The following is a 27,822-nucleotide window of genomic DNA, read 5'->3' on the forward strand; positions in this document are numbered from 1 at the left end:
AATTTAGTCTCAGACAATTATATACCTTCTCTGATTCTGATATTTTTAGAAAACTGTTCAAATGAAAACTATAAAAATAAGAAATATCACAGGTATGAGAAATCTCATCTTCTATGTTTTCTGAATGTGCTTCTAAATTAACTAAGGAGACTTGGAAGTATACAATTATCTTCCATCCAGGGTGGCATAATTATTTCACAGGTATTCAAGTCTCCTAGCAACCTTGCAAAGCACACGCTGCCATTGACAGATGAAGAAACTTACATGAAATCTAAGTAGGTACTTGTTTAAAACCACAGGCAGCTAAGAACACTCACGTCTTTCGATTCCTGAAGCCACGTTAAGACTTCTTCAAATATACTATAAATCCTCCTGCTATCTCACATTTATAGCAAAAGAAAGAGAAATGACAAGCTGTAAGGACACAAATGTATTTTAATTTGAACAAAAATGATTTTTCATTGCTGGAAGCAGCTATAATATTTGACATGTCAGCTCAGAAATACATACTTGACAAACAAAAAGGGGGGTGACTGCATTACCTCAGTCCTCTAGGGCTGATAAGACTACAAACACTCTTTGGTCTTGGTAGATGCAGCTTAACTGATGAACTTTGAGACAGCGAGGAATACCAAGGGAAGATGACAACAAAAAAATATGAAAGCTTACCTAGCTTTTTCAGTAATCAGATTAACTTATGCACATATGCCACCTGCAGAAAACTGATACTTCAGACACTAAGCTTCACTCCAATTTTACCTGGAACTTGGCAGAACATCTTTACATCTTTTCTGACAAATATATGCCTGCTATAGAAGACCAGACCAGTATCATTCATAGATATCTACCCTATGTGTATGTGTGAACAGTAAAATAACTGCACCTCATTAAAAAAAAATAAAATCCCATATAATAAAAAAATTCCTATACAAAGTGTATGATATATATCACTACAAATAAAATATGCACAACACTTTCACATTTTCATTTTATTCAGTAAAATCATGCAAGCACACTTTACTAAGAACAAGCTCAAAGCTATACATCAATAACACAGTCACTCCCTACTCAAAACTTCACAGAAATTTAGAAGGGAATTCTGTATTGGTTCTGATTTCTGCAAAATACTATCACATTCTGCTTCTGCTAAACAGCACAAATGGAATCAATATTTTAAAGCCAGATAAATTTAGCAGTTTTGTTCATTGCTATTGCAAGCCAAGGGAGCAAAACAGGATAGGGAACAAGCAGGGAAGAATGAAGAGTATGGATAAGCCAGACCAACACAAATAACTGAATGTATACTGAATTTATCCTTTATTAACTGAAAATAAAGCACTATTACACAGAATCACATTAAGGAGTGGCAAGATTCAGCACACTTTATATCTTCCATGTGACCCAAACCATCATCAATCCAACCAATCCATCTAGCTCTGCCCAGCTCACTTTTCTACTGGGCTCACTAGCACAGCTTCACATACCCTCAAAGAATGTCTAACTAACTCCGTAAGTCCAGCTCTACAGAACAGGCTACAGTAAAAGAAAGAAACCATTTACAAACTGACTCTAACATTAAAACTGCTCTTTTTCTGCCTGGTCCTTTAGACACAAAGGCCATAGAGCCAAGGCCATCTTACAAGAGTGAAATGAAACGCACTGATATGTCTCCTCCCTTGCCCAATTCTAACTCAGACACTGCTTTCAAAAATTAAAACCAAGAACCAGGTTGGAATTCACACTGGATTTTTTAAGGTACACTGATAAAAAGCTGTGATTTCTACCCTAAAATAGTATTTCTGCAGTCCTGTTCTTTTGCATGCAATTTTATTTAAGTGCAGCTTCGTTTTGACACAGGATTTTGTCTCCTTAAACTTTTACCTATAAACTTAGGGCATGAGAAAAATCACTTCTCATCCTAAGCACAGAGGGAAAACAATTGTTTTGCTTTTGTCATCTGTCATTACATTGGACTGTTCTACCTAACGCGTGTCACTCCTTCAGCTGAGACACAAATGCAGGACTCCACAAGGGATATTTATTTTTATCTGGATTCTGCAAACTTACGTCACGGGAAGTGGTCAAGTTCTTGCTGTTTTCCTCTCCTAGGAATGACTTCATACTCTGCATGATATTATCCTTCCGCTGCTGCCGGAATTTCTTCTCCTCGTCACACAGAGCCATGCTGAACCGGAGGTCAGTTGAAGAGCTGTTTTTCAGAACAGACAGGAATTAGAGAAAGCCCCTATTCAAGGAAGAAGACCAACTATGAATTCCAAGAAGACGACCAACTATGAGTTCTAAATAAAATAAAACAGAATAAAACAAACATATACTCATGCAACAGCTGCATAATGTGATTTGACACAGTGAAGGAAGCACAAAACAATGACATTGTGTTGCTGAGATACGTATTTCACACAGAAACTTCACCGTTCACATCCTAGAGTAAAAGAAGGCACAAAATAAGCAGCTTTTACTGGTGTATTACCTAGTCTCAAAAAGTAACATTAAGTTAATAAATGTGAGTGATGAAGCAACTACAAATTTTTAGCCTAGAAGTTTGAATTCTCTATTTATCCACCAAAAAAACACCAACTACAATGAAAAAACATTCATGTGTGCTACTATATACTCTTAAGGGGAGGAGAGGGCAATTTTGATGCCATATCCATACAGTCTTACTATCAAAAGCTATATGGATCTCAGCAGAGATTGTACTGAATGGAGACAGAAAAAACAAAGTCTCTTTTTCCAGCTGTTTTCCTACCCCACATGATCACAAGCATGCACAGGACTGTGTAAAGACTTGAACACCCTCTCTGAATAACAGCCACAGCTTCAGCTCCCACTTCTCATTTCAGATAACAAGACAGGAACTGAGTCAGCATGTCACCCCATGGGTCTAAACTACAGCACTACCAGTTTTCAGAGCCTGACAGACCTTTTCTCCCTTTAGAAAAAGGCCTTCGGAAAAAGTCTCACTACTGCCAGCCCAGAAGCCATCTCCTGCTTAAGACCCCTTTTGTGAATATGCATCACAGAGCTCAGAAGGGTCCCTCTCACACACAGGCATGCAGGTGAGTGACAGACACTTGCACAGGAGCGACCTGCTGCAACACTGCCTCTGCCAGGTAGCAGTGAGGGTAGGCATGCAGATTCCTCCTTGCAATTGCCTCAGTGAAATTCCCATATTTTTTAAAAAAGTACTGTTTACAAGCAACATCCCAGGAAAGTATATTACAATTGGAGAGCCCCACAGAACCCAAAATCCGTGTGACTGTCAGTGCATAGCAGAGTAGAACTCGACTGGATTCTTCTGCTTTACTACTTCAGTGTCTACTGCCAATGCATCAGCCAGACACTGTCAAGCATCTTACGTTCACTTAAGTCTGAGATATAAAACACTCATAATTAAGAGCTCTGAATGTTTTAGGGCTGGTCTGAAGAACCACCCACATATCCACCTTTATTAGCATCAAATGATGAACAAAAAAATGATCCCTGGGGGCTCTCTGTCAGCCTTCAGAGTCATTACATACATTTAGCTACAGGCTCAGCACTGTTATTATAGTTCTGGAAAAAAAAAGAAGAAAAAAAAAAGACTTTAAACACCTTGTTCTCAGAAATTCATTTCTAGACTTAAAAGACATTTTACTGATTATGCCTCAAGGTGATTTTTTTGTCTTTCACCTGGATAGACCGAGATAGAGGGATAAAGACACTGAAAGAAAGAAGATTAAAACAAAACAAAAAAGGAGGTATCAGCTCAGTTTCATGGGAAATCCTGTCCAGAATGGGATATTCCATTTCCACCTTGATACTACACTGAGGTGCACTTCAGGGCAGCTTTGTAATGACTACACACACTTAATGAAAGCTACCATGAGATGCAAAGTCACTACAGAAAGTAAAACAACAAGCTGAATTCAATGTCTAAGAGTTCATTAGGGAGAGCCCTTGAAAAAGAAAGTATTTAACACAAGCCAACATGAGAAGTCCAATAGCCTTGACCCTCAAACATTTGGAAAAGGAAAAACTATTCAGAAAAGTAACGCTGTTCAAGTCGATCAGACAACTGCTGTTCGAAGACAACCTTCAATTTTCAAGTCTTTGATTTTTTCAGTCCTTGGTATTTAAAAACTAAAATTAAGGATTTTTGCACTCTGCATGGCATTTTTAAAAGAAAGCTACAACAAATGGAATAAATTTTAAATAAAGGTTTTTGTTGCTAGTATATTTTCCTTTTATTTATTTATTTATGGGTTTCAATAGGAGATACTTACCACACTTCAAGAGACAGCTCCAAAGTCATTTCTGTAACCTACACAAGAGAGATTTAAATCAAATTACAAAATTTTCAGCAGGAAAAATCCCACACAGGCACCTGGAATACAAAATCACTAGTGCTATGGGCTTTTTTAGATCACTTCATTGAAAAAAGAAGAAATTGCTAAAATGTGTCAGTGAGTTTACTTTTTACCGAAAACACAAGAAAATGCTGCTAGGTGCAGCTAGGTGCTGCCTTTCAGTGGTTAGATGGCATTATCTTCCATTTTTTCAATGGCAATCACTTTTTGACAGTTATTTATGTTTGACCTAAAGGTATCTGATTGTTTTCATACACTGAAGATGTGGCTGCAGTTTGACTTTTAGCAACAGCCCTAGCAATCACCAGCTGATCAGCTGCACATGCAGAAGATACTATTCACACAGTGAGGGACAGGAATCTTGCAGGACTCCTGCAAGCTACATGGATCTACCTGGACATAGCTATAGCTTGGTTCTCTCTGCCTCCTTCACAGAGCACTTAAGAGGGTTTCCTGCAAGCAAAGGTTTACAAAAAATGGTTAAAGCACTGATCATACTCGTTAGCACCAGTCTGAGAGTACAAGGTTGCCAGATTAAGGATAGAGATAAGCACAGGCATCTCCCCAAGACCTTGCAGGAAATGGCTGCTGACACACCAGTACAGCCCTGCAGGCATGTAACACACATTGTCTTCCTTCACTCTGCCTCTCGCTATACCTGGATTCTCTTCCCCATGAGCAGTATGTGATCTTAGCACAGGGCAAGGAGAGGATAACAGCCCTGCTGAGTGCAGAGCAGGTATGGATGGGGCAAACTCTGCTGCCTCCCACACCAGCACTGCACGCAGGGAGGGAGGCACAGCAGCAGGGCTGGAGAAAGGAAAGGCAGAGGGAGAACATGAAGGAACAGTGCGAAGAGTCATTTATGGAAACACATCAAAGGCAGAGTAGCAATTACGTAATTCCAGCACCTGACATTATTAATTTAGAAAGCACTTCAGAAAACATGCAATGATTCAACGGTTCAAGAAATGTATGCACACAGTACTACATAAACCCTTGAAGGGAAATGTTCCAGCAGGGAGAGCGTGTCTTTTTTACCTTACACAGACTGCCCAGCAAATCTCAGGGATACGCACTGTGCATGCAAACTGCCTGCATGGGACTCAGCCTGACCTGATGTTCCCTTCCCATTTGCTTCTTAAGGCAACCCCTAGTTAAACGCTAAGGTTCGTGCATGGAGCTCCGTGCTTCCCAACAAATGGGCTTTAATTGTTTATTTGCTGTAATCAAACCTACTTTTAAAGTTGTATCCGGCTGAAAATAGCAGAGCAGTCACAAATCAGGAGCTCTGACCATATCACGATCATAGCCCCAAGCAGGAATGCATGCAGTACTGATAATAGATATAGTATATGCACATGATATATAAAAAGATGAGCAGACGTGAGAGATATAATCAACTGATGAAGTGTGTTCAGAATGGCCTTCAATATTGTGATACTTTAATCCATGTAGAACAAATTAAATTATTAACAGATGTAATAACAATTTCCAGGAGTTACCATGCAGACAGGCAATCCTTGTTAAACTGACACCATTTTGTTTTGCATATGAGTTTAAAGAAAATAATCAAACTAGAACTTGTCTTCTTTTTTTTCAGCACCACATGCAGTAATGCATCATTAATGTTAAGTAGGGCTGTGTTACAACAAGCCATTCATTACAACTGCAATGCACAGTAATAAAAGAATTTCTGTTAGCTTTCTGGAAGTCACAAACTTCAAGTAGTAGAGATAAAATAAAATCCATATAACAAAGGCCATGAAACTAAAGTGAAACAAGTGGTGCTGAAACCTGTTTGATACTAGACTTGTAGAGATAATTGCCTCAGAAAGAAAAGTATTCAGTGCTACTCTGTTTATTCATTATCTTCAGCCGTACTGCAAAGAGATAAATACAGTGCCAGCAGGCAGCCCAGTGCTTAACCATGGCCAACAGTGAATGCTCAGGAAACCAGCTTCAGGACCAGGTGTGCAAGCCTGAGCTGAGATTTCCCCCTGCCCCAAAGCCTCCAAAGATGTAGCTATTTCCTGACCTACAGGCAGCCATTACCCAATGAGGGATGTAATATCTCATTGTCTATTTTAAATTTAAAACTGCGTTGATAAAACACAGCCAGAAATAGCAACAAAGAAGCCTTGGATTTTTAATCAGGGTTGCAAGTGCAGGCTAAATGTTTTTCTTATGAAGTGACTAAGGGTAAACTCCAAGTAACATCAGACTCAGTGAGATTCCTTAGGAAACATCACTCAGGCTTTCTAAGCACCAACTTCAGCATGACTTGTGAAGAAGCTGTATCTAACCATGTATATCCACATTATACAGTGATTTAGGCGCTCTCAGTTCAGGCACTGATTACACTGATTACAAACTTCCCAACAGATTCACAGCCACATAACAAAGGCAAAGCCACAAATGTTACGACTCACATTGTTGAAAGTTAATTGGACCTCCTTCTTCTCTCCCAGTTTCAGAGAGGATATAGGAAATGTGGCCATACCAAGAGTCTCATCCATAACATAGTTGGCATCCATCAAAGTAACCTAAAAAGATAAATGGCATTCAATTCAACACTGATAAATCCCTTTTTTAGGTCCATATGGATTGTGTCCAAAGTTACTTTTAAAAAGGGATGTGGAAAAGAATGTAACTAACCCAACACAGTCAACACCCTAGGGTATGCTCTTCAGGCAAGATAAGCTAGCACACAGTGAAGGTGGCTTTTTTTTAAGGCATTCAATAGAGTGAGTATGACAGTATCATTCGTAAAACAATTTTCATTTGTGCACTTTTTCTGTCAATAAATCTCATCACAATTCTGAACAGATGCAATTACTTCAAATTATATGAATTATATATATAATCATTTCAATTTCTAGCTAGTAAATCTCTGTGGAGAAGACAATAGTGTTCTAAGCATCATATGCCAAAAAACATAATGCAACTTTTTCAGCTAAGATGGAATCCATGTGTCCTAATTTTCCATTCACAGACCAAGAATTTCATAGCAAAAAAAGCACAGCATTCCAAACGACACAAAGCCTTTCTCTGTATCAAACCAGACCTTCAAGTCTCTTCTCATTTTTCATATCAGAGCATATACCTTTGCAAATGCAATACTATCCAAGCATTGATGCAAACAGCAGAGAACACTGTCCAATGCATTTGCCCTAATTCTCCTGTGCCAATGCATTTTCCCTAATTCTCTTGTGCCTATGTCTTGCTGTCTTTTTTCTCAGAGGCAGCCTTTCAGTTCTCAAGTAAGATGCTTGCAAAGAGTTTCAAATTACTGGTTCCGTGGTTTCTAGTAAATGAGTCCCCCAAATTCATTTGGCTTATGATTTTTTTCCACTTTGTGGATTAGTTTCTTCTGAAATACCATGTTTGTGGCTTGGAGCATATTTTGCGTAAAACAAATGCAATCAAGACACAAACACTTGCATGACTATTTGTTAAATCTGAGCTCAACCTTTGCTCAGCTATAGAGAATTTGTCTCATCCTGTGCCACTACTGATTCTTTGAAACAAACTGTATTTTAGTGACATTGGTATTCTAACATCATCTGCATTCTTCTGTTTCCTCACAGGACTCAATACTCATTGTTGTAACCTTTGAGGGCTGATTTATGAAACCAGCAGCAGCAGTAAGAACTTCATAGCAGGATTTTAGAGAGCTTCTTACACTTCAAAGTAAAAACTACACTTGTGACAGCGTTAAACGTTTAAACGACCTGAGGAGTAGAAGGGGTTGTGGAGTCTGCGTGAGCCTGGGAACTCACAAAATAAGCTTTAGGTGGAATTTGCTGATTTGAATTCTGATGCTGTCCTCCACACAGGAATCCAAAGGCTCTGCTATGGACTCTGTGTGTGCACCACAATGGCAGAACAAAAATACCAGCCTTAACTTAAAGAACGTGTTTTTCATGGGGAAGAGAAGCTTTACGAAAAACAGCATGTATTTGTTTATGCAGACATAAATCAAGCAGATCCAACATTAACCATTACTACATGGTATCGCTGGCTCTTTGCAGGCAATTTCCATAAAATTTTATAGCACTTGCCTCCTAAAACAGCAATGATCTTTAGTTATTGTAAAGACACATGTCCAAATTCTACTTCTAAAGAAATCTGCCGCATTCTCTTATAACATGGCTGTCATTTTGGCTTGGCTGGGCCACGCTGCGTGAAAATGAGCCGTCTTGGGCAGCATCTACATAAATGTCTCCAAAAGTAATGCCTCCTATTTATTTCCATGGAAACCACAACACATACAAAAAGTACAATAACACTATTTGATAGAGCAGATTCTCAGCTACAAAAAGCAGCTATTAACACAGTCACCACTACTAGCTACGCACTTGCACTAGCAATGAACAAGAGCCTGCATGCCATGCTGGTAAAAATCTGCACCAGTGGAGGTGATCCACTGTTGCTGTCACCACTGCTGAAATGCACCACCCACCCCTCACTGTGCTCACATCCACTGTTTGATCTCCATCAACATTCAGCATGTGCTGATGAATGTCAGTGGGTGTAATTTTTTTTTCTGCATGGAGGAATTCAGTTCCACACCTCTGCTTCATACACACTTCCACTTCAAACGTCATTCTGTCAGACTGTCCCTTTGCCATCTGTCACGCTGCAACAACACGTAATGGAATGCAGGCAGAAAGGTTCAGCCTCTACTGCCATCCCACCAACATCCACCTCTAACGTTGTAAGCCAACACAATAAAATATGAGGTATTACTTTTGGAGCAGCCCTCATAAAAAATATATATATATTTATATTATATAAAATATATAATATTTTATCTTAATATAAAATATAAATTATAATAATATATATATAGTTATATATAGCCCTCATAAAATAGAGCAACAAAGACAGGTTGATGAACCCAAATTCTTACTTTCTTCTTTCTATTTCCCCAAACAATCACTGCATTTCTCTTTCTAAGTCCTGATTACTATTTACCTATATTTTCATGAAAAAATAACAACTAAGTTACAGATTCCAACTTTTTCCCTGATTTCACTTGGCTACGCTGCATGTCTGAGATCAAAACACTTAGTGAGAATCAACTCAGGTGACCACTGCACAAGATAAAATGTCAGGAGCTGTTTTGCATAATCTCTTTTCTGCAAAACAATTGTGAAGTTACTCTGACTTCTCTGAAGTCATTGTCACATTGGTAGGATGAACATGAAAGTTCTTTGTGCTCCAGTAGGCTGACCACGCGATTCTTTTTCTTTGAACTGCAAATCTGATCCTCACCCCAGGAGCAGAGAGAGCATTGTTGGAAGCACAACACAATTTTAGGATCTTGATCTGTTTAGCCTCAAGAGGTCATAGTTACTAGGTCAACAAATAGCTTTCCAGGCTTTATCTTCTGCCCTTGCTCCCCATTTAATTTAGGCTGAAAACCTGTACACTTACGTCAGATCAATTTACATGTTAGGACCATGTCCTTTGAAGAACCAAGCTAACACAGCACCACAGAACTTACATTCTTACTATATGGACTGGTAAAATAATTATATATAATACTCACCTTTTGTACACAACCCAAGAAGGCTTAACATACTGATATTAGACAATGGCTCAGACAGCAAGCCTGCACATGGACTAAGAGTTCCAAAACATCACTGTGTGTGCATTGAGAAAAAAGCAGAACCACACTTCTGCTTTTTGACTACTGAGGGGAAAGCAGGGAATGAATGGGCAGAAACTTGACTTTACAGCCCCCACGTACTCACTGTCCATAATAGCAGAATCAGTGAAGGAAGCAATGAGAAAAAATTTATGGCTGATGTGATCTTACAATGACTCTCAAGGCTATTCACTGAATACCACACCTCTTACCTAGCACCATGACTAAAAGCAAAATCCAGCCTTTACTGTTAAACGATAAAAAACAACACCACCACCACAAACTCCAAAATCTCAACACAGCGGATGAACAAAGTACTGTTATTTTAAACTTCCAGACATTTTTTGACTTCCATTTCCACACAGGCAGCTCAGTCACTTTATTTACCTCAAGAACGTTCTCCTGGTTGGGGTCCAGAATGAACTCAAAAGTCTCGTTCCACACAGGATTCACATCATTATTGAAATGTTTAGTTCTCTTTCTGCAGTCAGGAGCGGAAGGGATGAACAGTTCCACATAGGGGTCTGGAGTGTCAACTATAGAGACAAACAATGCAGCATTCCATGTAACTCAAATCTGAGTTGTAACAGTTATGTGAAAACAGTTATGTGAAAACGCTGATTACCTCATGATCTATGGCAGAAATATATTTAAACTTAACTATACAAATTCCATGAATATAATGAAACAAGCAATAAAACAGTATTACCAGTATCTCAGAAGGAAACAGAAGTTATGCTGTTAGGTGAAGAGAGACTTGAACAAACAGAAAGGCACTGGGAAAGATTCACCTTTATTGGAAATACGTATACTTCTACCTAGCATTGGTAATTATTTCCAAAAGCTCTTACCCCTTCCTCATCCCAGTGTCACAGCAGTGACACAAGAGCATTCCACAAAACAGTCCTCAATTAAAAATCTAAACAAGCAATGGGGTGTCTAGCTTTGGATCCTCTTTCACCTGCTTGGCTTTGTGGAGGTCACCGCAGAACCATGACCTTGCTAGCACGTTATATTTGAAAAACAACTGCAGAACCCTGGCTGAAAATACAGTAACGTATGACAACTTTATCTAATCAGAACTATTAGTGGGAGAAAAAGTACACCTTGAAAAAATTCACCTGACGTTCAATCAAAGCCATTCCATCCTGAAAGCAAAGAACACACTGTTGGCATCCCAACATTTCCAATCCATTAAAGCCAGTAATTTTCTTCTGACAAATGAGACTTTTCACTCAAAAGAGATTATTTTTTGTCTGACATTTAACCATCACCAGTGTCAACGTCTCTATTATGAATGACAGTTCATTCCTAAATGAGAAATTTCAGTTGTCCTGATCCTTAAATAGTGTCACATTGTAACTGCAGAAGAGATTCTATCCTGTTTTCACATTTAAGTTCAACTCGTAAAAGATAGAGAGCACTGTGGAAATAGAATGTCACTAGTGTGTTTTATCAACAGAAGAAATTCAGCCAACCTGTTACAGAAAGCAGTAGGCATGAATAGGACATGTGCTGTCAGCATCACTACCTTTCTCTGACTTATTTTTTTCTAACTCCATATTAGTTTGTTTTGCTTCAACCATATGTTCAGTAATAGTATGGATTTTCATTTTCTTCATCTCACCACTGTCAATCAAGGTTTAACAGAAAGTATTTTTTGCAAAAATTTATTATCCTACAAATACAAGAAACAGGCTGGTGTTGACCTTTCCATACAAAGCCACTAGCTGTAACATGGTAAAACACACACATCTCCGCAGCCTTTCTGCAAAGGTTGTCCTCTGCTTTTGGGGAATACTTTAAAGAAAACATTCTGCTCACTATAAACATGAATCCTTGTATTAAGGATGTCTTTAGGAAAGAGATTAAAATCCATCACTAGGTCAAACAGGTCTGAACATCCCACCCTGTATAAACTTCAAGTCTAAAGATACTTTTTTCAACAGAGCCAGATGTGTTCAGAGGTTCCTGATTTCAATACATTATCAGAGTGTGCTGAAGCCAAGAGTCATGGGGTCCCTACAGCAAGGAGAAAGAGTAAACAAAAAAGTTTATATCAATACTTTCAGGAGTCAATCTCCTTTTGGAAAACCTCCTGAAAAGCCTCAGGAGGTTTTGTGTACCAAGGCAGAATGGAATCAGAACATTCTGGCCACCTGCCACTGCTACTTGGGAACATCGGCGAGAGCTAACACAGTTTCTGACACTACCAACAGAGAAAGTACTGAACTTGCACAAAATAAAAAAAACTTACAATCCCTGTGGAGAAGCAGAACAACATACAAGACTCAGACAGATTTTTATGTCATGCTCTGTATCTGTGGGTCTCAGCTAATTGCTACAACTTGGCAGATCACATGTTACCTGTTAATTAACGAGGAGCTATTTAAAGCTAGGGAATGGTGTGGCAAGCCTTTAGATAGCACTCTTCATTAGCTCCTGAGAATTTTTGTCTTAGCTTGTCTCTTAGGGGAAGAGATGGGATCAATCCCCAGGTGTATTTTGCATCTTTCTTTTTCCACTGACGGATGTAACTAATTGCCAACTTCTACTGGCTGCATTACCTCTCTTGAATTACAACACAAATCCGTGCCTAAAGGCAGGGAATTCAAAGCCCCAGGAGCCTGCACAGCAAAACACCTACTGCAGTGAGCAGTGACAAGATCTCATCTGTAAGCCTGGACATTGAGCAATACCTAGGCAACAAACCCTAGGGACACACAGTGCCAAGAGGCTGAATGTGCCCCCAGAAGCTTGGTTTTTAATAAAAATACCAACACTTAGCAACCTTCTGAACAAAACTTTGATGCCTCTCCTGTTCAATTTTTATGTGACTATGGGATCGGCTCTAACTGGAAGTTACAAAACTTTGATTTTTGTTTTAAGCACAAAAAGCCAATGGCTCCCCATCTGTATTCCAAACCCCAAAGCACGTGGAAAACTCAGGCCTCAGCACAGCTGGCAGCCAGCTGCCATTACTGACTCCTCACCAGAGAGAATGTAAGTGAACATTGAAGCAGAACTTAAACCAAGGCACAGAGCAGCTAAACTTAGAAAATCAGCAACTAAAATAAACAAAAGAAATACCTTGCCAATGCCAAGCCTCCCCCTCACTCCCTGCCTTTATTATGTTTTTTAACCCGAGGCTAGGAGTTAATAATCTGCCCTTTCATGTTTTAAAGTTTATTTTGTGCTATTTTCAATTAAGAAAATGAAAATCTATTCTTTTCAAACTTCCTTCTTCAGCCGAAGAGGAAAAATACTGGAAGACTGTGTGCTCTGATTAAGATACTGCTATGAGCCATGCTGCATAAATAAAAATTGTACTCCTTTTATCACTTGGGGATGGCACTCACAAACTAGCTACTAGCAATCTAGTAATGCAAAGTTGCTTAATATATTTAATGTGCAGGTAAAATAGATGGTGTGTGCATCTTCTTGCACTGATCTATTTATTCCTGTACATGTCTTTGCTGGTTGATTTCCTAGGTATGCTTAAAAAAAAAAAAAAGAATCTCAAAAAATGAAAAACAGCTTGATCATCACTGTTATCTGTATTTTGATATTAAAAATACCCAACATTATAATGAAACAGCTCGTGGGTCAAAAGCTGTCGCTTTGAAACTGCAACCATTGTAAGAGAACTAAGTTTGCATACATAGGGGCAACACTGTTAGAGAATTGCTCCTTGACTGAAGTGAAGCAAAACTGGAAAGAAACACAGCCAACTTCAAAGACTCTCCATGAAAAGCAATGTCTATTCATACCTCTTCCTCAGGACAGACCTATAGACACATGAACTATTGATAGACAGCGACTGTAGTGTACAACTCCATATTCCTCCCTTCTTGGCACTGTGACTCTATACAGTAAGAGCCTCAGTGTTGGCAGGCAATTAACACAAGACACTTCCAGAAGTAACCAAGAGCTGCACACACGGTGGCACAGGCGTGCTACAAAACAGAGACACCAGACACCATTCCTCAGAGAAAAAACGAAGATAAACTGACCATACAAATGTGGCCAAAAATCCACCTTCATACAAAGTACAAAATTAGTTTCAGCATTGATTTCAAGGGGTCCTACAATTATTAGCTTAGAGCTGGATGAATTATATAAAGGTAGTTAACAAAACATTTATAGTACATATTCTGAAAGATCTACAGCATCTGCCATTTTCCAAGGGTTTGGAGAGATCCAATACAAAAGCAAAATTAGCGTATAAAGGTGCTGTTGATTTGTTTCTTTAACAAACTTATAAACAGTCTTAACAAATGGCCAAGAGGTAGGAAGTAAGGTTTTAATGACTTCTCTTCTATCTCCACATATATAATTCCTATAGAATCCTACCTCTGAACAACACAGTGAATCATAAAGCGAAACACACAATGGACATTAATTACAACCGATCATTCTCACGTGAAAAATGAAGCAATATACTAAAGAAAACTGTATGATTCTCTACAATGACTGGAAACCATTTTATTTTGTACTATCCATTTGGCAGAATGGCTGAGATCAGGCCTCCATATTAATATAATTAACAGTATATATTTCAGTCATTCCAATTTCAATTATTTCAATACTATAACAGACTCAGAATCTACAGAAAACTTGTTCAAATCTAAACCAGAAGGGATAAAGCCACCTCTATTAATCATTAAAATTCATCTAATTGGTTTATCAAAGCATGAAAGAAATGCAAAGCTCTTGAAGCATTCAAAAATCCAATTTGCTACAGAAGAATCTGTCTTCTTTATCCCACTTATTATAAGCTTATTATAAATACTTGTTATCATTGCATAATAATCTTGGATTATTAAACAAACTATTACTGGATTATTAAATAAAACTGGTGAGGCCACACTTAGTACTGCGTCCAATTCTGGGCTCCTCTGTTCAAAATAGGCAGGGATCTCCTAGAAGGAATCCAGCAGAGGGCCACAAAGACTGTTAAGGGCTTGCAGCACCTCCTGTGTGAAGAAAGGCTGAGTAACCTGGGTCTGTTCAGCCTGGGGAAAAGAAGATTGGGGGGGGAGGGGCCTGATAATGTTGATAAATATCTAAAGGGAGGTGGGAGGAAAATGGATGAGGCCAGGCTCTTCTCAGTGGTGCACAGTGATAGAGCAAGGAGTAACAACTTGAGCCTTGAACACAGAAAGTTCTGTACTAACACGAGGAAAAACTTCTTTACAGTAAGGGTGCCAGGGCACTGGAACAGGCTGCTCAGAGAGGTGGTGGAGTCTGCTTCTACGGAGATATTCAAGATCTTCTGGACATGTTCAACCTACTGTAGGGTGCCTGCTTTAGCAGGGCATTGGACTGAGTGATCCCTTGAGGTCCCTTCCAACCCCTGCCATTCTGGGATTCTGTGAAAACTATATTAATATTAATTTTGGTTAATATATGCCTAGCATTATAGAAAGCAAATCTGGATCCAGACACTTTGGACCCATGACCTCCAGGCACCATACCTATGCACTTACAGGAATATTTCAGCAAGTGTATTGCAGAACTTTAAAGAAGAATTTTGTTGGTTTGGTTGACTGAAGTTTTTTCAGCTTCTGGGTAACCAACATCCTCTATGATTATGTGTTACCATGTTCATAATTATCACGAGGTCCCAAATTACCATCTTAGTCTACCTTCCACCCATTTTTTGGCTCACAGGACTGCAGTACAACCTCATTAAGATCGAAGCTCTAACTAATCTTGTCACATCTCATTCTTCTTTAAGTACGAACAGTGAGGATTTAGAGTTATGAAATGAATTAACATGAATTAACACAAGCCTCCCGACTTCACAGATACCATTCAATCCACCTTCCCAATTTCCATCATTCTTTCCTCACATGATACCAAGAACAACAAGGCCACCTCCCCCCTATGCCACACACAGTGTCGATGCTTGGATTTCAGTGGTAATGGCACAAATTTAAGAGCAGCCTGAGCACAGCCAGTGGTAGGATCATAGAATGACATGGGTTGAAAAGGACCCCAAGGATCATTAAGTCCCAACCTCCCTGCCACTGGCAGGGTTGCCAAACACTAGATCAAATACTAGATGAGGTTCCTCAGGGCCTCATCCAATCTGGCCTTGAACACCTCCAGGGACAGGGCGACCTGTCTGGGCAGCCTGTTCTACCATCTCACTACACCTGGTGAAAAATATCCCCGACATCTAATCTGCTGTTTCCCCTCTCCTCCCAGTGGAGGAAGGAAATAGCAGCCATGCCTTAGGAGCAAGCAGGTCTTACTGTGGAAGGGAGTAGAGGAGGCTGTGCAGCAGGAAGGTATGACTGAAGGGTCTGGAAGCTACTGAACCTGCTATTTCCTTACAGGATTCTAAGCAGGGTGCTTCAACAAGTTGATTAGCACTGATTGCTCAAACCAGTATCGTGCAAGCTATGTGAATCTCTTCACAGGTCAGAAGCATAGCTTTGACAGTCACATTTTTGTTTTAATGGTGAATTTTGTCGGGCTCACTTCACAATGTGCTTTACAGTGGCATGGAAATATGAGTTGTTATCCCTATCACAGTTGAGTGAAAATGTCTTTTACCATTTTCATGAATAAAAAGGCTGTTTATTAACAACTATCCATCATGAGTAATTGCCGAATAACAAATATTCCCCAAAGTATTAATAAGTATTTGTATCACTAGATTTGTCTTGCCCTTGCTCTGCTGAAATTAATGAAAGAACAGGTTAATGGAAGGCCTGACAGTGTGCGTCCAGAACAGAATCACCATTAACTACTTACTTGCAAGTAGCCAGGGAGGAATGGAAATGTCAGAGCTGCCAGGTCCCACACAGAGTCCCAGCAGTGCCATGGGCATGTGAACAATGGCAGTGAGCACCCTGACTGGATTGCCTGGTGCTCTGGGTAAGACATCACACAGATGTCTCTCACTGCAGCAGGCAACAGTTAAGCATGCCCTGTCATTCATAAAATCAGAGAAACACAGAATCATAGAATGGCTTGGGTTAGAAGGGACCTCAAAGATCATCTAGTTCCAACCTCCTGCCATGGGCTGGGTGCCAGTCACTAGATCAGGCTGCCCAGGGCCGCATCCAACCTGGCGTTCAATGCCTCCGAGATTGGGCACCCATAACATCTCTGGGCAGCCTGTGCCAGTGCATCACCAACCTCTGAGTGAAGAATTTCTTCCTAGCATCTAACCTACATCTCCTCTCCTTTAGTTTAAGGCCTCTACCCCTTGTCCCATCATTATCAGACCATGTAAAAAGTCAGTCTCCTGTTTACAAACTACCCTCAAGTACTGGTAGGCCACAGTAAGGCTCCTAGAAGCCTTCTCCAAGGTGAACAAGCCCAACTCATTCAACCTTTCTTCACAAAAAAGGATTGAAGGGCTGGAGCACATCCTTGTGGCACTCCACCAGACAAACTCCAACAGCTACACATCCTTCTCATGCTGGGAGCCCCAGGCTTGGGTGCAGTACTCCAGCCAGGGATGTAGCAGGGCAGAAGAGAGGGGGCAATGACCTCCCTCTCCCTGCTGCCACCCCTTTTTTAATGCAGATCAGGTTACCATTGGCCTTCTAGGCTGCAAGTGCACACTGCTGGCTCATGTCAACTTTTTTGTTCTGCAGGACCCCCAGGTCCTTTGCAGCAAAGCCATTCAATGAGTTCTTCCCCCAGTATGTACTCTGGGATTGTCCCAACCCAAGTGCAGCATTCTGCACTTGGCCCTGTTGAACCTCATTTGATTCACATGGGCTGGAGGTGCAACTCCGGAAACCCTACAGTTCTTCTCCTACTTGGGTAGGTGGAGCCAGGAACACAATGCAGCAGAACTGGCTGTGTCAGTCTGCAACACCAAGAAGCATCTTATGACTCTATTGGGTAATCTTTACATTAAAATCTCCAGCAGCCAACAGCAGAATCCGAAAAGCAGCAAGGCCATGATCTGTCTTCCCAAGTTTGTTCTGAATTCTCACTTATCAAGAGGACTGTGGCTTAGTGCACTCCTCCCAGGTTAGCAGTGTTGGCCTCCAACCCCCTGTGTCACCCATACTTCAGATGAGACTGTTTCAGCTATTTCAGCTTTTTTAAATTAGCTGATTTGAACTGATAAAATAAATACAATTAACCTGCAAAGCACATTAGCTAAGTTTAATTAAATTCCTATGTAGGCCATCTCATAAATCAATTTAACTTCAATTATTTATTCAATTTAACGCCAATTCTGAAAGAGTATTCACAACAGGTACTAATGCAGTCTAATTACTACATCTTCAATCTTCCCATTAACTTGGAGCAATTGCTTCTGAGAGCCTTCGAACAAATTAATGGACTGCCAGCAAGGGGCCACAAGCAGGAGGCATGAGGTTATTTGCTGCATGTGTTCCAGGTACTATATAAGCACTGCCCAGGTTTCTGGCCTTATCAGACAGATGTTGAAAAGAGGATGATGCAGGACTGGATTCCATTTGTGGAAGGTGACTGCAAGTGAGGCGACACTGCTCCCAAAACAGCAGCTTTGCTCTGAGAAATTCTGTCATTGAGCAACTGATTTGTTAGAGATTATTACTGCCTTGTGTTACAATGCTTTTCAGCTCTGGCACTCTTTAGGTGAAGGAAAGGACTGTGCTCCCAGCTCAGGGAGTGCATTACTGGTAGAAGGGACTGCATCACTGGTAGAAGGGACACCACCACCAGCTTTCCTGACACAGGTTTGACAAAAAAAAAGTAAAATAACATTGCCACCTGAACCCTTCAATAGTTTCACAACAGATCCATCAAACTGCCAAGAGAAAAAATTCCCCCCTCTAGGTTCTCTCTCCAGCTGCCTTTGTAGAGACAGCAGGGAAAAACAACTAAAACATCAGTTTGTAATGGCCCAGAGAAAAACCCATTTTTCTGGTGGTACAGCAGAATTCAAGGTATTGTTTGTTTTTTCCTTCTTCAATTGAAAAGCTTAGCTCTTACAAGCACTGTTAGTGCCACATCTATGAACCCTTTCCCTCCGTCACTGCCATATGCCCCATGCAGCTGTGGGTCCATGCTGATGCCTCATCTGCGCAGTGACAACTGGGGCTGGTGTAGGCTTAGGTATATCATCACATTCCTGGTATATTACTCAAGCCCACAGTGTAACTTCTACATGTTGATAAGTATAGCTTAGTTCTAGTCTGGCATAAAGTCTGCTAATGCTAACTGAAACTGTCAACATTTTCTGAATCCTCAGAACAGGTTTATACTGGATCTGTGCTTGGTATCACAGGGCCTTAGAGGTTTCGGTCTTTTACCAGTGGCTACAGAGCTCCTTGCACTGCGATGCTGAAGCACAGCCTCAGAACTTCTTAGTGAGAGAGGCTGGCTTTCTGATTCTGACAAATGCTGTCAGTGAGACTTCAAGAGCCTGGAGCTGCCCAAACCTGGCAGGACCACAGATGAGTGCAGGCTGAGGTTGGTTACATAAACCTCATGCCTCAATAAAACCACAAGAAGAGAAGAAAGCAGGAAGAAATCAAGCTTCTACGGAGGACTAACAAGAAAAGGAGGGAGACCCATTCCTAAAAAAGAAAAGATCAAAATGTAGAAAAAGTGGTACCTTCAGCTCCATGAAGAGACTCCCAGGAATCCCACTATGATGTTTCACCAGGAAACATGCATCTGGAATCAATACAGGGATCACTGTCCTTTAATATCTTCATCAGTGACATCAACAGTGGGATTGAGTGCACCCTCAGCAAGTTTGCATATGACACCAAGCCATGGGCTGCAGATGATACACCCAAGGGACAGGATGCTATCCAAAGAGACCTAGGCAGCCTGAGCAGTGGGCGCAGAAGAACCTCATGAGGTTCAAGAAAGCCAAATGCAAGGTACTGCAGCTCGGTGATGGCAACCCCTACTATAGGTACAAGTTAAGGGATGCAATGACTGAGCACAATCTTGCCAAAAAGGTCCTGGGGGTACTGCTAGATGGCAGCTGAACTTGTGCCAGCAACGTGCCCTCAAAGAAGGCTAACCATACCCTGGTCTGCATCAAAAGCAGAGCGGCCAGCAGGTAGAGGGAGAGGATCTGCCCCTCTGCTCTGCGCTTTGAGACCTCACTTGGAGCACTGCATCCAGATGTAGAGTCCTCAGTACAGGAGACACATGGACCTATTGGAGGGCATCCAGAGGAAGGACACAAAAATGATCCAAGGGATGGAACACCTCCAGGCTGAAAGAGCTGTATGCTGGTATGATCCAGATTCAGATCTGATTGCCAGCGTTTGTCAGATCACTCTATAAAGATTTTAAAGCTTACAGAGAATCTCAGTGAGAAAAACAAAAAAGAGGGCCTGAAGCTATCCTAGCTCCAGTTTTCTCTGTTGCTCCAGTCAGCCAGGAAACAAAGCATATACCTTGAGTCAGCAATGCTGTGTATGAACTGTTCACATAAGGAAACATAGCCTGTGGAAGTTGCAGTATACATCCATTACTGGCTTTTAAGGATGACACATCCATTTATATTCTTCATTAATGAAGAGTTCGGGGCATCTTGAAAATTCTGCACATCTCTCCAGCCTAGGCCTGGAAGGATAGAGGAGTAAATAGTACGCCATACACTCTTGATGCCCAAGCACAGTCAGAACCCCATATACACCAGACACAAGGCTTCTTGGGCAGAGGCAGACCTCAGATACTTAAGGTAGGAATACAGCAAAGTAGGAAGTTCCTCCACAATAAACTTCAGTCTACCCAGATCCTTCAACACTGTTCCAGAAAGCTATCAGTCTCATAAAAGATGGCAAAGATGTAAAATGAATCATGTGGCTGCAAAGAACAACAGCGTTTCAAAATACAAAGCGATGAAAAGCTGTTGGCCACCCATGCCCTCTAAGCCAGGAGATGAGAACCCCTTCAGAACCCAACACTTGACATCCTGAAGATATCAGCATTTAAGAAGCCCTTTCTGGAGAGAGTTCCAGATTACAGCCTGAGAAACATAAATATAAATGAATTGATAATTTTCTAGCAGGATACTCTTAGCATCTAAGACATTCACTTGTGATATGGGAAAAGGAACAAAAGCACACCACTGATCTTCCCCAGAATCTCCATCACCAATACAAGTTAACTCTCTGAAGTTATACAAATAGACTTACCTTATGTTACATAACACAGACATTCTCTCTGCTATCAAATCCTATATTTGAGGTCAGAAACCTGATATAAATGTTCAGAAATTCCTTCAACGAGTTATTTTCGACAAACCAAATGAAAAAAATACTGGCTGCCACAATCAATTGTGAAGGATGTGCACTACTCATAGCTTGCTGATACCAAATAAAGATGCAGAAGGTTACAGATTTGATCAAATAGCTTCCAGGCTCCAATACACCAAGATTTGTATATACATGGGAAATAGAAACATTTCCAAAATAGAAGCAATCACATGCCTTTCGCTGGTTTTTATTTCACTTTGGGGGATTTGCCAGGACTCCAAGAACAAGCCCTGGGAACATGAAAGTTCTCTGAGGTGCACCAGGCTATGGAGTGTTGGCAGTGCCTCAGACAGGAAACCAGGCAGGTTTCAGTAGCACCTGAGATAGTTCTGCTGGGTTGTATCCAAGTTTTTTTCTGAGTAACCATTCCATTTCAATAATTCAGTAAGTTTTCAGACTTACTGGATGGAAATACATTATTGATGGATAATATCTGGAGTTTATACCTTAGGACCATACCTGTTCTGGTGATCTTCTGGCTTTCTTTTTAACATTTTTCATACTCTCTTTCATACTACCTATACTTCAAGCCTCCCATCCTTTCTTCCCTCCCCATCTCCCCACTCTCTTGTGCCAAGATCCTGTGTCCTTCCACTGAATCCATCTTCTCCTACACATAAATTTGTGAGGCCGTTGTTCTAGTCTTTACAGCACTTCTCCCATGTTTTTCGTTTTGTTTTATGTGAAGACCCCATAGCAGATACCAGATTCCCAAGTCTTCCCCTGCCAAGGCTCCCTGCCATCACTCCCCCACCTACCTGCCATGTTTAATATCAGTGCTGGCAACTAAGTATAGAAGAATCATTCACTTGCCAAAGCAAATCTGTGTATGAGAGCAGCTGCTGTAGTCTGACCTGAAAGCAGCTTCCAAGAATGCGGTGGGAAAGAAATAACTGCCTCTCAAACAAGCCTGACCATAGAGGAAAAGCAAGGTACTACCATGCTCCTCCTCCTCCTCAGATGCAGTTCCAGGCTAAGTAAGGGAAGAAGCGCCAGAGAAAAGAGTGACAACCTGAGAGCCAAACACTCATAATAAAGGAAGCAGGAATACTCTCCTTACAGACTGAGCCAGTGTAGTATTCTCTACTTTCCTCCTTAAGAACAGGCAAGAGTTTTCATGGGTCTTTCCTGGTGGCTTCCTGTTCAGCTGCTAAACCTGGAGACTCAGAAGTGTAACAGAAAGGGGAAGAAGCAGTGGTGCCTTATGTAGCACTCCAATGTGAGATCTGCTTATTCTCTTCCCCCTTTCTTTTTCTGTTGTGTTCACTCAGCAGAGCTCTAGGCTTCTTTCTTCTCAACTGTTAGTAACACCAAACCACAGCCTTTTGAAGATACAAGAGCCAGATTCACTATCCTCAGAACAGCACTTCTTACTAAGCCAAAAAACTAAACATAGGTATGTTTGCTCGTAGGCAAATTGTTTATAACTCACTCATCTTCTCTGGATCAACAGAAAGAAGGAGCGGCAAATCTGCTTTCTAATTTGAAATGAGCGAGCAACAAAATGGGTACACAGCTTTCACTTCAACAAAGCAGACAGAAAAGACAAAACACAATCAACCTTTTATTGCATGACAAGTGTGTTGAGGCACTCCCTCTCCCCCCTGCCTATGGAACGGTCTCCTAGAAAAAAGAAGCAAAACAGAAAGAGAGATACTCACGCATGTCACCAATGGCTCCTTTTGTGACATTTGTGGCTTTCCTTACTGTCACAGTGAATATGTGTGAGTACTGGTGTTCCACCTAGAATTCGGAGAGTTAAATGTGATTAAAGTCCAGAACCAAAAAGCGGCTGTTAGAAACACCTTTCACTTCATCTGAGAACTGAAAGAAAGAAATCTCCAAGTCAAAATGTTAAAAAATAAATAAATAAATAAATAGAAATGCATACTGGATAGAGCATCATAAAGCTGAACTGCACCCTGTAGCTTTACTGAAAGGTCAGACCTTATACTGGGGTTGCTTGATTTTCCTGCAGCCACACCTACTGATCTCAGTGAATAATACTCCTCCTCTACAGAATCTGCTTTAAGGCATTTAGTCAGTCAACCAACCCAGTACGATAAAAAAAGATAGTGGGGGGTACTATTTTACCATATGCTCATTTTACAATTACTTTCCTCCAGTAAAAATGGGTGCAAAAAAAGGATATTAAAAAAAAAAAACAGTAAAACATGGTATAGCTTTTAGTACAGATCAACACTTAAAGCACAAGTATCCCCAACACAGTGGAGAAAATATGAAAAGCAAGCTGTTACAATGCCCACAAGTAAACTGCACACAGTTTTTGGAGCTTCCTGTTTCCTGCAAAGACCAAGCAACAGCAGGAGCTGCCCTTCTAAAGCAGCCGGAACGCATGTCCCACATGAAATAGGGAAGTAGAAAAGGACGTGAAATTAAGAAAAAAAAGTAAAAACCTCAAAGTAGAAGCAGACATGAGCTCTTCTCATCATCTACATAGTCACACCATGTTTGACCAACCCACTGAATGCCACTGAGAACCATCCTGGCACTGCCAGCAGGTGCCAAGGCCTTCCTTACACAGGAAGGGCTCAAGGGCACGGAAGCTGCAAGCACCCAGCCCTGCAGCCAGGCAACTGCTCCCAGTACTACACCTACACTGCCTGCTTGGTGCCCAGCCTCACCTGGGCTTTCTGACTGCCTACGCAGCATTGGTTCACCTAGTACAAACTCAGTCTCCTGGCAAGAAATCCAGGTACATCCTCGGCCCCAAGCTCTTCCATGCAGACAGCACTGAGTCCGAGCTGCTGGGCCCTGCAGCCCCAGGCACGAAGGCTGCACGAGGCCCTACACACCCCCTGGGGTCCCAGGTGCTCTCCTGAAACCACACTGACACACCTGTGCCCTGGGTCTCCACTTGGGGTATTCTTGTTATCTCTTCTTCAACGCCCACCAGCTTTGTGAAATATAGTTAGATAAACACTGCTTCTGAATCATTAAAATCAGAGCAACTAACCAGATTATCTTGCAAAAGTTTCCAATCAGAAGTAAAAGAGCAACTACTGAAATCAGGAAACTCCTTAAAGCTTTTTTAACATGACAGACATTACCTCTGAAATGGGACGTGCCCATTCAAGCTGTGTCTGGTGCTTTCCTGCTATGTTTTCTTCTGGACACATTAAAATAAATAAATAAAAACACATCTTTTTTTAAAGGAATAAGCTGAAGAGCCAAAAAAAACACAAAAAACTTACAGCTCAGTAACTTCATAATATCCACCTTCTGCACTGCAACTTGCATGAGCTGCTTGAATGGGAAGGAGGATGGAACCTCTCCCTGAACACACTTTCCGCCACAGGAGAGAAGAAGGGGGTTGGTGGGTAGCTGAGACTGCTGTGAGCTATGTGGGGCTTCCCCAGCTGTGTCATTTATGTGGTTTTGTGAATTTTCAGATGCTCTGAATCTCCAGAAGACAGCTTCTCTCATCACCCTGTTTCCAGTTCACTTTACAAGTGCTCAGGGCTGTTTTATTGGTGTGCACCACGTCCACATGCATGTCAGACTGCTGAAGGTTTCACAACACAGTGCTGGCCCAGTGTTTGCTCACACAAACTGGTGTCGTTGCTTTGTTATACACAACCTTATAATTAAAAAGAAATGTCCAAAGTGCAAACACACCGCCCTTCCCCTTGTTCTAACTGTTAAAAAAGATCCTGTCCTCACTTGAGACCTTGAACCAGAGATCACTGAGCATTTAGCAACAAAGAGAGGATCGAGCTGTCATTAAGTTACAGGTACAAGACATTGGAGGGCTGGATTTAGTTTTCAGCTGCCATGTGCAGCTCAAGTGCAGTTCTGGTGTCCCACAGTGCTGCAAAGGTGCTCCCTTAGAGACAGTATCACTGGAAGGCAGCCTGCTTGTACCTTGGCCCTATTTATCAAACTCGTATGCATCAATAAATTGCCCACTGTCAAATCACAGAGTGGCTGTGTTGGAAGGGGCCTTTCAGCCTCAGCCCCTGCCATGGGCTGGCTGCCCTCACCAGATCAGGCTCCAAACTGTTAACTGTGTGTGGAATAACGTTTGGTACCCTCCAAAATGAATGCACACATAACAATGGCAAAACAACACAAAAGCATTATCTTCTTTCCCCATACCTCACCCAAAATAACACAGCGAGGTTTACAATTATAAAGTTATTAATATTTGGCTGTAATCACATGCTTAGGAGAGTTTTGCAACAACACAGTACTAAAATGAACTATCGCCCTCTTAGAAAAAAAATGTACATAGAAACACAGGAAGCTTGAAAGTCCAGCTCCTTTCTTATCCCAAAATGTTTTCAATGCAATTCAGTGCAATCAGAAGTAAAGGCATTTTTCCATTTTGGATTTTGTTTCTAAGAGTAATAAATATCCAAAATTAACAGCTAGCACATGTTTGGGGACCACTTCTTTGTTGTCTTTTGGAAAGGCTAACTTATACAGAAGCGAGATGCCCTGAAAATACAACGTATTGACCCTGAATACCTTTGTAAATCCAGCCCTTAATAATTTAGATGACAAAGCTTCATTTTCAAGTGATTTATGTTCATCTTAATTCTTGATAAAAATCTGTACATTGCCAACCTCTCAATTACTTCTGAAAAAAACAAGACTGCACATAAATCACTTAAACATTGCAACACTGAGTGGAGCAATATCTGCATACCTTTAGAAACACAAGTCGGGTTAAAATTTCAGAAGATCACATAACTCAAAAGCCTAAATACTCTCTCCTAATGAGGCCTGGCTTTAAGCATTTGTTTCATTTTATTTCCTCTTTCTCTATAAATAGGAAGAAGGAAGAAGTTAAAATAAAAATAACCCTCAATTTGCCTTCTCCAGAGATGGGTTTTCTGAATGAAACACTCCCATGTTTGATCAGGGGGGGTTGATTCCCCCCCCCGAGATACAAGCACAAGGTCTTCCAAGTATGCTACTTGGAAGATCCACTGTTCAATATCTCCTGCCCTCACACAACTCCCAGACTGTTTGGTTTTTTTAAACTCCCTTTCTGCCTTCTTCCTTCCTTTTCCACTTTAGCTGTTCTATCCTCCCCATAAACTTTCACTTGTTATCTAACTCACTTTATTTTTACCCATTGTTACGTATTTGCGTAAAATCATTACTTTCCCATCACAGACAATGCTCTAAAAATCTGCTGTAAGACAGCCAGGTTTTGCCTATGAACTTCCCACACTTACAAAGAAAGCATGGAATTTGCATGCGTTGAATACAGCATTTTTCATGCCCTAGAATGCTGAGTCACAAAGTGTAACTCAATCTGGAGATACACACAAAATACAAACCAGGAAAGTCTGGTATACATTGTGTAATAAAGAGTTACTGCTTTTACTTCCTCAACTTTATGCAGGACACCTGAGCTGTCAATTGAGTCAGACAAAGGAAAATGTTTGCCTATTTTCTTAAATAACGGATATCCATGAAGACCACACTCTCACACAGATGCTACAAATTAAGGCAGATAGTTCTGCATGCAAGTCTTGAAATAACTTTACCCATTATTTTAATATTTAACCCCAATAACAATTTAACAACGTGCATTAAGTCACAGCTATTTATTTATCTGACAGTACTTTTGGTGCAGTCAGATCTACCTGTACCTACGGTGACTTTGCAAATGCCTCCTTTCATTCTCTCAGCTTTCATAACACAGGGAAGGGAAAAGACAAAGAGAGCAGAAAATACACAGTATTTAGCAGGACTTTTGGAAAATGCTGACTTCTGAGTCTTCGAATGTCAACTGTTATTAAAAACACATTGGTTTTTCCTGCTGCCCTGAGTGTTTCAACTTAGTGCAACTTTCCTTGCAATTTAAATTCACGTGAAAAGAAAAAAGAAGAAATTTTCTTGCATTAACAGTGTTCCTTAACAACACTCTTAATTAGAATTCAGCACTGCTAGAGGATTAAAATTACTTATACTTCTAAAGCTGAGCTTTCCTCACTGTAGTGTCAAAAGAGATCTTTTAAGTGAATGATGGGAATGCCTCAGACTGCTTCCACAGAGGTGCAGAGCAGAGAAAACATTCTATCCAGGAGAGGGCACTGACACAGAAAGGAATAAATTCATGTGTTGTTTTAAATGCTGTTAAATACAGGCATCAATGACCCTGAAGCCTCTCTTTACAGTGGTCTTCACGGAGCTATGGATCAAGCAGAGCATGAGTTTCACATCTGTTGGCTGCTAACTCATATAAAGGATGTGACTGTGTGGGGTGGAAACCACAAAACTGATAAGAGATCTTTTCAAGGAAGCACACGCTACATTTTTAGTAATGTAAAAAGTTCAACTTTATTACAAGTGTATGAACTATCTTTAAGTGTGTATCTAGTTTCCTGCCATAAGATTGTTATGAAAAATGGCTGATAAGAACAGACTCACTTGTTCCAAGATTTTGGTTGGGATAGGAATGGAAATATTTAACCTGGAAAGTTATTCGAGCAGCGACACATGAGAGCACATTACAGCCAAAAGTCCGGCCAGCAGCTGAGCCATCCTGCTGCCTTCCAGCACTCAGCAGGCA

The 27,822-nt window shown here is 40.8% G+C and overlaps 1 protein-coding gene across 6 annotated transcripts in view; it reads right to left on the reverse strand.

Moving 5' to 3' along the window:
* The window catches only part of PLA2G4A (phospholipase A2 group IVA), a 107,204-nt gene that overhangs the window by 33,192 nt on the left and 46,190 nt on the right, over positions 1 to 27,822 (reverse strand). For 5 of the 6 annotated variants that reach the window (XM_048946646.1, XM_048946645.1, XM_048946647.1 and 2 more), the window contains 5 exons: positions 22,934 to 23,015; positions 10,414 to 10,562; positions 6,803 to 6,916; positions 4,287 to 4,324; positions 2,068 to 2,209 (listed from right to left, as the gene is read on the reverse strand). In XM_048946646.1, coding sequence (XP_048802603.1) covers positions 2,068 to 2,209; positions 4,287 to 4,324; positions 6,803 to 6,916; positions 10,414 to 10,562; positions 22,934 to 23,015 — 525 coding nt within the window. Of the gene's footprint in view, positions 1 to 2,067; positions 2,210 to 4,286; positions 4,325 to 6,802; positions 6,917 to 10,413; positions 10,563 to 20,408; positions 20,555 to 22,933; positions 23,016 to 27,822 lie in introns of those variants that run through there. The other variant, XM_048946648.1, reaches the window with a different exon arrangement.

This window comes from Lagopus muta, chromosome 5, assembly GCF_023343835.1.
Source record: "Lagopus muta isolate bLagMut1 chromosome 5, bLagMut1 primary, whole genome shotgun sequence".
Classification (NCBI taxonomy): Eukaryota; Metazoa; Chordata; class Aves; order Galliformes; family Phasianidae; genus Lagopus; species Lagopus muta.